Source organism: Stegostoma tigrinum, chromosome 20 (assembly GCF_030684315.1).
Source record: "Stegostoma tigrinum isolate sSteTig4 chromosome 20, sSteTig4.hap1, whole genome shotgun sequence".
In the NCBI taxonomy this organism is placed as follows: Eukaryota; Metazoa; Chordata; class Chondrichthyes; order Orectolobiformes; family Stegostomatidae; genus Stegostoma; species Stegostoma tigrinum.
Genome location: NC_081373.1, coordinates 44,878,343 through 44,889,863, shown reverse-complemented (window position 1 = coordinate 44,889,863; position 11,521 = coordinate 44,878,343). Strand labels below are relative to the sequence as shown.

The following is an 11,521-nucleotide window of genomic DNA, read 5'->3' as shown; positions in this document are numbered from 1 at the left end:
ACACTCCTGTTCTTATCTGTCAACCAGGGGTCCCTGACTAGACCAGGTTAAGAGCCCCAATCAGGGAACTCATATTCTATGAGGTCCTGCTGGCTAACTTCATTAAAATCCCTATAGTCCCTACTTGTACATACTCTTGCAGCATTACTATGTCATGGGCCAGTCCTTGACCCTGATAGCATTGAGCTAAAGAGCATTTTGCTGCATACCATTAGGTGGAAGAACCATGGTTTCATGAATTCTACTCAAGATGACAGCTCTGGTGTGCAGGCCATTGGGGTGGACTTGTAGCACTTCTTCGACACTTCATGCTGTTAGCCACACCTTCCATGGCTGAAGACATAATTCTAGAAAATCCAAAGAACTGCAAGATGCCAGACACCTGAAACAAAACCAAAAATTGCTGGAGAAACTCAGCAGGGCTGATAGCATCTGTGGAGAGAAAGCATTGTTAACATTTTGGCACCAGTGACCCTTCTTCAGAAATGATTGTTGCCAGGAAAAGGTTATATGCTCAATTTTTGGTGAAGGTCGGGGTGCGATAAGGGGGCAGGTGGGGGTAGAATAAATGGTAAGTGGAAATGGAGCCCAGAAAGAGAAAGCACAGCAAGTGGGTGGAAAAAGGGATGGATAATGGTGAGCTGGGGAATCAAAAATGCTGCTATTGGGGACCGATAGTGGGTAAAAATGTGTTGGACGTGATGCAAACAGCCCATGCCATGACAAGGTCTAACACATGGGGTTTGGGGGAGGATATGGGAGAATGTGTCCAGGCCCTAAGGTTATTGAACTTGATATTGAACACTGAAGGCTGTAGGTTCTTTAAGCAGAAAATGAAATTCTGTTCTTCCAGCTTGTGTTGAGTTTCTTTGGAGAATTGCAGCAAGCCCAAGACAGAGATGTTGGCCAGGGAGCACAGTGGTGTGTTGAAGTGACAGGAAACTGCATGCTCAGAGTCATTTATGCAGACGTAACATGGGCGTTCTGTGAAGTGGTCACCCTGTCTATGTTTCATTTCCTCAATGTAGAGGAGACCACATTGTGAGCAGTGAATAGAGGTAGATGAAATTGAGTGAAGTGCAGATGATGAGCTGTTTCACCTGGAAGATGTGCCTGGGCCGTTGCATAGGGAGGAGGGAGAAAGTAGCTGGGCAGGTGTTACACCTTCTGCGGGTGCATGGGAAGATGCCATGGGGCTGTGGAGAGATGTTGCAAGTGGAGGATGAGTGGGCCAGAGTGTCCCAGAGGGAAAAATCCTGAAAGGAACAGCCCCTGCACAAGGCTGACAGGCAAGGGGAGGAGAATATGCGCCTGGTGGTGGTATCCTACTGGAGGTGGTGGAAATGCAGCCTGTGATCCTTTGGATGTGGGTCCTGTGGGTGATAAGTGAGGACCAGGAGGACCATATCGGTGTTGTGGGTGGGAAGAAAAAGGGTGAGGGCAGAAGTGCAGGAAATGGGTCAGACACAGCTACGGGCCGCAGCAAACACTCTGGAGGGAAGTCATCAGTTGAGGAAAAAGGTGAGCATTTCAGGGACCCCCCCGGCACCATAATTACAGAGGACAGCACATCACATCTCTCATTCGTGAGATCAATTTCACTAACCTTTCTCTAAGCATGATCCTTCAGGTTCACCCCCTGCAGGAAGTCAAAATAGATACATGACATGACCTTAGAATCTCAGTATAAGACTGTCTTGAATGATTATGAATCATGTGATCATGTTTCACTGGTTGCTAATATCAATATAGCAGACATCTACTCATGGCGCATGACTGTGTGATACTTGATTTTGTCATCATGTAGCTGGGATACACCCGACTCCACATTTCCAACAGCAACACTGACACCCTACTGTTGTGGACATCCTGTTCAGTAGTTGTCAGTTTCGAGATGGCTGGAGGGCCTCGCAAGTTCCCTACTGTCCTCTGCTCCCTCCCTCTATAAGGCGTAAATGACCCAACAGTGTCATAATGAAATAATCTAAATGGATTAAAAATGCAATTATTCAGGATGACTAAGAGGGACATGACATACATTAAGATGAAACTGAGCTGTATCAATGGTGGATAGACTGACACAATGGGGAAAGAACACTGTTGGTAAGTGAGGACTGTACATATGTGGTTAAATGGATATTTCTATTTTTGGGATGCGGGATTCAGTGCCTAAATCAGCATTTATTGCCTATCCCTAATTAGCAGTGAGTTGCTGAATTGAACTGCCGCATTCGCTGCTGTACACTCTGAAGCAGTTTTGATACAACTGAGTGATTTGCAGGCCCCTTGCAGAAGGGAAGGTGATGGCCTAGTGGTATTATTGCTGGGCTGTTAATCCAGAGACCCAGCTAACATTCTAGGGATGTGAGTTTAAGTCACCACAGCAGAGGGTGGAATTTGAATTCAATAAAATCTGGAATTAAAAATCTAATGAAGAAAAGCACATCAAAGTGGCAGCATATGCAATCCACTTGTGTTCTGCACCATTACATTTTATCTTCACAATGTCCCTTTAAGTATGCATCACATCTGTTCAAAGCAATTAATTGCAAAACCAAGAAAGAAGACCAACATGTTCGAGAAGTTAATAGCCACTTACTGATTCACTGCACTGAATTCTAGTTCCCCGCTGATCCCAGTGGTTTGCTAACTTACATCTAAACAAACTAACTAGTTAGAAACAGAAGTAGGCTCAGGGGTCATTGGAGGCAGCTCCACCATTCATTAAGACCATGACTAATCTGTATGTGTTCATCCTCACTTATTCTGAATAACCTTTGATTCCTTCGTCTGGCAGAAATTTATCTGCTTTCACCGTCATTTGATGCTGGGTGTCCCAAAGTCACACAGCTCTTTGCAGGAACAAAACTCTGCTTAACGTTATCCTAAGCGAGTGACCCATAATTTTTACTCATGCGTCACCCAGTTCCCACAATCTCCCAATGACCATCTCGTCAAGACATTACAGGATCTCACATTCTTTGATCAAGTCATGCCTCACTCTTCAAGAAGCCAGTGGAAATAAGTCCAGTCTGTCCATCCTTTCCTCTAAAAACAACCCACTCATTCCAGGAATCAGTTTGGTGAATTTTCTTTGAACCACCTCCTAAGACATTTACATCCATCCTTAAATAAGGAGTGATCTGCCACCATGTTCGGGCTTTTTCCTTCAGCAGGGGGATTTGTACTTAATGAGGCAAAATTTATCTTAACTCCCATAACACAAGAACTAGACATGGGCAACAGTGTGGAAGATTCGACTGATGTTTATTGCAGCTCCTGAAATATACATAAATATTACAGTTGCAGACACTTCTGTGTCTGAGCTAAATACGCAGCTTTTCAGTGACAAACTGTAGCACACTTAAATCAGTATGTCATGCTTAAGTGATCCCAGTTAAGATGAAGGCTGAGACCTTTATACCTTACATGCTATGATACAGTCTCTTAAAAGTATACTGCATTATAGCATTTAGACATAACGCAGAGTTTAAACTGTACGTAGTACTACAGATGTGGTCTCAATAAAACCCTACATAACTTAAGCATAACATGGTGCATTTAAGATAAATTCCTCTCATAATAAATGACCACATTCTATTGGCTTTAATTACTTACCATACTTGCAAGCTAACCTTTAATGACTCTAGCAACTGGAACATCCAGATCTCTCTGCACCTCAAACTTCTCCAGTAGCTCTCTGGTGAAATAATATTCTGCCTTTGTATTTTCCTGACAAAGGAAATAACGACATATTTCCCATTTTATACTGTACAGGCCAGATTTTTGCCCACATATTCAAACTTTCCTTATCCAACCTCAGCTTCCTTGTCTCCTTCACAAATTACTCTCCTCCCTATCATAATGTAGCTAAGTTTGAAAAAGTAGCCACCACACTTCACTCCCCACATCTTAGTCATTGGTGTAAACTAAAAGGCTGAGGACCCAGCAGAGACCCCTGCAGGACTCCACTTGTCACATATTGTGAATCATAAAATGATCCAATTATACCAAGCAGTCTTTGATCCTGTGACAATACTATGGTTTTAAGAGGTGTATTTTGTACTTTTTCATATGAAGAAGTGTTGTGACAGAGGTGTGGAGCTGTGTGCTCCAGAGGCAATAAGTAACCAGCTTATGGGGCCTTATTTTTTAAGTTGGAACAACAAAAGGAGCTCAATGGATGGGGTCAAGCTCTCACAAAACTAAGTTTTTTTTGTTGTTAGCCTTCAGTTGCAGTTGCTGGGGTCTTGAAGCTGGATTTAGAAGCTATTATTCCTCTCTGTGTTACGGCTAAAAGCTGGGGTTATCTTCCTGCTGCTTGAATTACATGTGAGACAATCTATTTTACAGAATTTGCCTTTGCCAAGGATGTGTTTATGAGATGTTTCCATACAAGAACAGTTATTGTTTAGTAGTTAAACAATCTATTATCCTGTTAAGCTTTCCTAGAGAGTTAGGTTATTCCAGTTTCTTCTTTCTTTTGTTGTCTTTTAACTGTAGTTTTGAAATAAAGTATGTTTTGTTTTAACGCTGTTAGTTTGACCAACCTAATAGTATCTAGAACAAAGCAACTGGCACTTATTTATAAAATAAGAAAAAGTTGGGGTCTGGGGTTGTCTTCTTAATATATTATGAAGGGGTTTGGTTTGATCCATAAAAAACCTTGCACAAGAATTAATAGGCATTTGGAAATGGACTAATAAATGAAAGTCGATCTGGATTACTTAAAGACATAGTTTGTTTCACTGATTTGATTTGATGAGGTAGCAGAAAGTGTTGATGTGAATAATTGGGGAATTAACATGGGGTGGCAGCAAAATTCATGGTCTTCATTTGTTGAACTCAATGTTGAGTTCTGAAAGCTGTAAAAGTGCTGAGGTGGGAAATGAGGTGCTGTTCCTCCCGCGTGTCTTGGGTTGTACTGCAGTACCACAGTCTCGGGCTGAAATGTTAGAAGAAGAGTAAGATGGAGGATTGAAATAGCAAGCAACCAGAAGAGCAGAGTCATCCTTGTCAATACTGCAGTCCACAATGTGTTCAATTAGTCTCTGCTTGGTCTTGCCAATGTAGTGATAGATAGCTGTTCTTCACACTAGATGGAAGTTTACTGTAGTGTTTCACTGGGTTCAGTGTTAGGATATGATATGCATCAATTATATGGACTGGGTATCACAGCTATCATTTCAAGATCTGTAGATCATACAAAATGTGGAATTCTGGTAAAAAAAATTGAGAATTGTAACAAACTCCAGAAGGACGGAGACAGAGTGATGAAATGGACTGCATTTGATACATTTTGATAGAGAGTGAGGACAAGTAATATGAACAAAATGTGACAATTCAAAAGGATATGCAAATCTTCGAAAAAGGTAGCAGGTCAGGGTGAGAAGCTGTTCAAATAGCATATAGGGTTGTTGGCTTATGTAATGGATGAACAGATTACAAGAACAAGAAAACCGCATGTTTGCATGATTCCTACTTTTGCTTCAAGAGCCTACATACATTATATCTTTTTTAGATTAAATATATAATGTTCATCTCCGACAAATCTTTGCTGACATTCAATCAAATCCAGGCTGATCTGTACTTAAATCAATGTCCCTGCCTTTATTCCATTTCCTTTGATAAACATAACTAAATAAAATCTATGGATCATAATCTTAAAAATTTCAGTTGAGCTAGTGTCAATGAGGTAGGAGAATTATAACTGACACTGGCCATATATACAATCGCTTGTAAATCTGATACATTTATCGGGGTCATATGTCCACACCTGAGCCCTTTGTATTGGAGAAAAGTATTGTTACAAACCAGCAACCCTGCAGTTAGCAAGTCAAGGGGAACTTGCCAAATGAAAGAGACGTAAAGCATTTTTAAAAGTCTATTATATATGTGGATATATATGAAAATACTTTGGCATTGAGAAAAGTACTAATCAATAGCTTCTCATGTATCATGATTGCCCGCATTGTTTGATACTTTGAGAGCCTTTTAAAAATGTGCCAGCAATTTTATGCCTGCATTTTCTTAATGCAGCACTGTCCGATGAATCCAGCTTTTCATATTGGATCGCTTGACGCAGTCTGAAAAGTTGCAGTGCTAGGATCTGACTGTATAACCGCAGTGTGAAGGTCAACGGAATTCCTGCGTTTGCTTATTCGATTGGCAGTAACCACCAGCATAGAGCTGATTATCATGGACAATCCACTGACAAGGAAAGCTGCTGTGTAACTTCCTGTAGTGTCCACTAACCAACCTGCAAAAGCGAAAGCGAATTCTTCAATAAAATCAACACTTAGCTGCAACTTCCCTATTCATAGAATCGCTACAGTGCAGATAGAGGCCATTCAACCCGTGGCATCTGCACTGACCCTTTGAAGACTATAGCACCCAGACCCACTCTGCATTTCCCATGGCTAATCCACCTAACCTGAATGCTATGTGACAATTTAGCCAATCCACCCAACCTGCACATATTTGGGCTGGGTGAGGAAGCCGGAGCGCCCAGAGGAAGCCCACACAGACATGGTGAGAATGTGCAAACTCCACACAGATAGTCACCCGAGGCTGTGTTCAAACTTGAGTCTCTGGCACTGTGAGGGAGCAGTGCTAACCCCTGAGCCACCGTGCCGCCCTATTGCAATATCTTTTGTTAAAAATGCACCATCTCCATGACCACAAGTACTGTCACATCTTGTGGGCCTGGCAGATCCTATGAAGTGTGCAGGCGAGAACGAGTGTAATTTCAACATGTAAATCAATCTGGACAGTGATCCTGATAGCAATATTCCATTAATGTATAACATTATCTGAGTTGTATTAAAACCAATCAGTAGGATCATTCTTAAGAGAGTCCACTGTCAGATTCCCAGTCAGCTACGACATGTGACAGGCCGTGGATGAAATACTACCTAAAGTGCAATCAATCTCTCTCAATGCTTTCAGAGCAACATTGCTGTCGACAGGACTGACTTCAGTACTGTTTTAGGAAATGATGAACGGACAGGTTCAGTCAGGGTTCATTTGGTAAAGACATTAATTGGGTTCTCCAGGGTTACAGGCTGCTTGTTAGAAGCACAGGGAAAGACTGGAACATGATAGGCATTTGGGCGAAAAATGATAAGTAAAAGTAACATGAGACGCCATTTGATTTATTTTTGCACCGTATATGGGTGAGAGTGTCTTTAAAAGCGTGTAATGTCCCTGGTTCCAGCAGCAAAAAAGTCCACTCGATCAAGCACTTCTGTTCAGACCAGTGAGCTTTGCAGCCTAACAGATGCCTCCCCACTGAAGTCCCATCTGCCTAAAGGTGCTGATAATCAGTCAGACATCCAAAGCTGCTAGGATCTGGACACAGTCGATGGAAAGTCTACGAAAAGCAGGTGAGTGTTTAGTTTTCTTTTGTACGGGATTGCGATGGGGAGGTTGGGAGCAGGGGCATTGATGCCAAGGGCAGGGGGTTGGCTTTCAGCTGCCACCCTATAACATGCTGCATCTATGCTCATAATCGCTTTCAGTTTGGGGCAAATAGAAACCCACCCCCCACCCCCACCAAACCCAGTTTCCTGTGTCAAGTAAGCAGTCACTTTTTTTTTGCCCATAGGGAAGGCAGGTAACTAAGTGTGCTAGGTTGAGGCCCTTTGGTGGCTGTTATTTGGCCACAAGGTCTTTAATTGGTAACTGGTCAGGAAAGTTGCCAATTGACCTTTCCACTCAAAACTGAAATACTGAGATGTGAGGAAGGCACCCCGTTATTTGTCCTTTTCACCATCTCTCCTGCTGCCTCTAAAAAGAGGTAATTTCCACCCATTACATTTTTGTTTCAAAGAAAAGTGACATCTAAACCATTGGTGATATGTAGCTCAGAGGGACAGATTTTTTTCTCCCATGTCTATGTCACGCATTGTCCATATGTGAGGAGCAGAGTAGCTCAGCAGCAGTTCTACTGACAGCATGAAAGGAGCAAATGTTTAATACAAGTCTCATCTTTGGCATTCAAAAGGGGATAGGATGATTATTTGAATGGAAATGGTGTGAGGAAAAGCAGGAGATTAGTGCCCGGTAATGACTCGATTTGACTTATTACTATCAAGTGTACCGTGGTACAGTGAAAAGTGTTGACTTACAGGCAGATCGTACTATACAACTGTAACAGGGTAACAGTCAGAGTGCAAGATACAGTGTTAAAGCTGCCAAATTCGTGCAGAGAGAGAGATCAGTATTGACATTAAAGGGGTACATTCAAAAGTCTGAATACAGCGGGGAAGAAGCTGGTCTTAAATCTGTTGCTACGCGTATTCAAACTTTCATATCTTCTCCTCATATGGAAGAGGGTGGAAGAGATTATAACCAGTGTGGGAGGGGTCTTCGATTATGCTGGTGGCTTTCCCCAGGCAGCAGGAAGTATAGATGGAGTCAACGGATGGGAGGCTGGTTTGCACGATGGACTGGGCTGTGTTCACAACTCTTTGTAGTTTCTTGCAGCCTTGGGAAGAGTAGTTGCCATATTGCGCTGTGATATATCCAGATAGAAAGCATCCTATGGTGCATCCATAAAATAACACTCATTTAAAGAACTGCTGCAGGCATGATGGACCAAATGACCTCTTTCTGTATCATAACAATTCTGATTAAACTGCGAACTGCATTTCCAAATGAGAGCTGTGGGGGTTTTACATGCAACTGCTGCCAACTGCAACAGTACAGTTGTCTAGCATTAGCCAAAACATGTTAAAGTAATTTAAAATAGACTTTAAAAAATTCAACAGACACTTACAAAAACCTCTGAATAGATTACGTAGTGTAGTTGGGTGGGGCTGGGGCGGTTGGCTAAATGGCTAGTGTGTGGGATATATTACTGACAGCAATACGGTACTTGACCCCTGTCCCATCCAAGGTAGACATGGACATTGCTTCCTTATCCTACCATTCCCTTAACAATATTCACAGCATTTTACTGTGGTTCAGTGAATAAGAATGCAAAAGCGACAAGAATAGATTATATAAAATATTACTGACCTGCTATTGGGGGTCCAATTAGATAGGGTATCCCATGGATAAAGTAAACTATTCCCAGAGCAGAGGGCAGGAAAACATTTCCTGCTATATCTGATGTTATCACTGGGATAAGGGCAACATAAGCCCCATCAAAGTATCCATAAAAAACTGCATAGGGAACGAGGAGTGGAAAGGATCTCAGAATGGGAATGAACAGAGAGCAGACACCATCCAAGCCAACTGTCAAAATGTAACAGTATTTCCGGTACTTCTTCAAAAACCTGCAGATTTAAAGAGAGAGGTCCCAGAATAAAAATGTGGAGATTCACTTTACATAAAGTGGCAAGCAAGTAAAGTTCTAATGACCTGTATTTCATTGCACCCAGTATAAACAGTTGCAACTCTATCAATGACCATTCTTTCTTATTTTAAGGTGATTAAGACCATTCAAATGTTGAATCTGTCTCTAGATTCTCCCTCTTTCAAAAAACGTCTGTCTAAAAATAAGAGTTGAACAAATACTGGACATTATTGGAGTATGCCATGTACATATCTTATAATTTGAACTCCATGAAAACTAACTTACCTTGACCATTTGGTTTGGTGCTGCATGATGTCAGACTTTGACCTGCTTTGCCACCAGTACATTGATCTGTTTCTGTGCCACAAGTAACCCTTGACCCCACCCAATCTGGATTGGCATGAAACATGTCCCTCACCACAGATGTGGTAAAATCTAAACTCTAGGCACAGCTTCTATCACAAGGCTGTCAGGTTGATAAGTGTACCTGTACAATGGAATAAATCTTAAACAGCAGCAAATATTTCCCATCAAATGAAACACAATACCTTTAGGGAAAACACTTTCATGACAGCACAATCATCAGGTTCAACTGTGTTCACTGTAATCTGCAGACTTCAAGGCTGAACACTTGCTTTAAAGTGAAAACAACAGGTGTGGGCAGATAGTAAATACTGCAGATGCTAGAGTCAGAAACAACAGTGTGGAGCTGGAGGAACACAGCAGGTCAGGCAACATCAGAGGAGCAGGGAATTTGATGTTTCAGTTCGGGACCTTCTTCAGAAGTGGGGAGGAAGAAGGGAGCTGAGAAATAAATAGAGGGAGGAGGGGTGGAGCTGGGGGATGGTAGGTGCAACAGGTGGGTGAGGTAGGGGTTGTGGGCATTGGTCATTGGGAAGGGTGGGGTAGTTGGGGGTGCAGAAGATGGACAGGTTGTGTCATGTCAAGGAGGCAGGGATGAGAGGGAGGGTTGGACATGAGATGAGACTGGGGGTGTGGAGATTTTAAAACTGCTGAATTCTATGTTAAGGCTATCGGGCTGTAGGCTCCTGAGGCAGAATATGAAGTGTTGCTCCTCTTAGGAGCCGATGTGACTAAGGTGGAGAAATTGGGAGTAAGCAATCACATTCTTGCAGGAGGGTGGATGAGAGGAGATATTGTCAAGGTAGCTATAGGAGTTTTGAAATAGATGTCGGTGCTGAGACGATTACTGGGTATGGAGACAAAAATGACGGGGATCTTCCTCTCTTAGCATAGCGAATCCATGGAATTCTTTACAGAGAGAATCGTTGAGGCTGGGACATAAAAAATATTCAAAAGTGAGAGAGGTTTTGCACCGGGCAGGAAATCAAGGGTTATGGCGAAAGGCAGGAAAGTGGAGTTGAAGATTATCAGATCAGTCACTATCTTACAGGATGGCAGAGCATTTTAAATGAGCCAAATAGCCTACTTCTGCTCCTACATCTTATCATCTTATGCCAGGGTGGCACAGTGGTTTGCACCGATGCCTCACAGCACCAGGGACCCAGCCTGGGGCAACTGTCTGTGTGGAGTTTACACGTTCTCCCTGTGTCTGTGTGGGTTTCCTCTCACAGTCCAAAGATGTGCAGGTTAGGTGGACTGTCCATGCTAAAATGCCTGTAGTGTTCAGAGGTGTGTAGATTAGGTAGGGGATGGGTCTGGGTGGGATGCCCTGAGATTCGGTGTGGACTTGTTGGGCTGAAGGGCCTGTTTCCACACTGTAGGGATTCTATGATTGACTGAGGGATTAAAGTCTTCTTTTCTTGGCATCCTACAAAATAATTTAGCATTCCCAAATGAGCAATAAAACATCCTCCACTCTTGCAAAATAATATGTATTGATTATTATAGTGCTGCACACATATATTTTCTTAGCCTGATACTGTTGACAACATCAGTATCTATTAATATATTGACACCAATCCCTATCCATCTGTTTCTGATTGGCTAGAAGAGAATTCCTCGAGGGATACATTTGAGGCTATTAATATCGAGTCTGTATAAAGTTTATATCCTATGAACAGACAGGGTAAACTGCAAAGAAGAAAGCATACTAGTCAAAGGTGCTCATTTGTAAAACATGCCATCACAAAGATCAGCCAAATACAAAATAAAAATTGAGAGAATTGTTTAAATAAAGAGACTAAATGGGGCTATGTGCCAATGATATAAGCTGAATTATTTAAGCATTTAAAATGC

The 11,521-nt window shown here is 42.2% G+C and overlaps 1 protein-coding gene and 1 long non-coding RNA gene across 3 annotated transcripts in view; one reads left to right on the top strand and one right to left on the bottom strand.

Moving 5' to 3' along the window:
- Positions 1–3,266: 3,266 nt before the first annotated feature.
- The window catches only part of LOC125461667 (monocarboxylate transporter 12-like), a 60,142-nt gene continuing 51,887 nt past the window's right edge, over positions 3,267–11,521 (bottom strand). Inside the window, exons 6-7 of the mRNA XM_048550611.1 lie at positions 9,022–9,281; positions 3,267–6,259 (exon numbers count right to left, since the gene is read on the bottom strand). Of these exons, the coding sequence (XP_048406568.1) occupies positions 6,063–6,259; positions 9,022–9,281 (457 nt within the window). The 3' untranslated portion in view covers positions 3,267–6,062. The remainder of the gene's footprint in view (positions 6,260–9,021; positions 9,282–11,521) is intronic.
- LOC125461669 (uncharacterized) overlaps positions 7,058–11,521 on the top strand; it is a 105,736-nt gene continuing 101,272 nt past the window's right edge. For both annotated transcript variants that reach the window (XR_009446983.1, XR_007249529.1), the window contains exon 1: positions 7,058–7,385. This is a non-coding gene — a long non-coding RNA (uncharacterized LOC125461669). The remainder of the gene's footprint in view (positions 7,386–11,521) is intronic.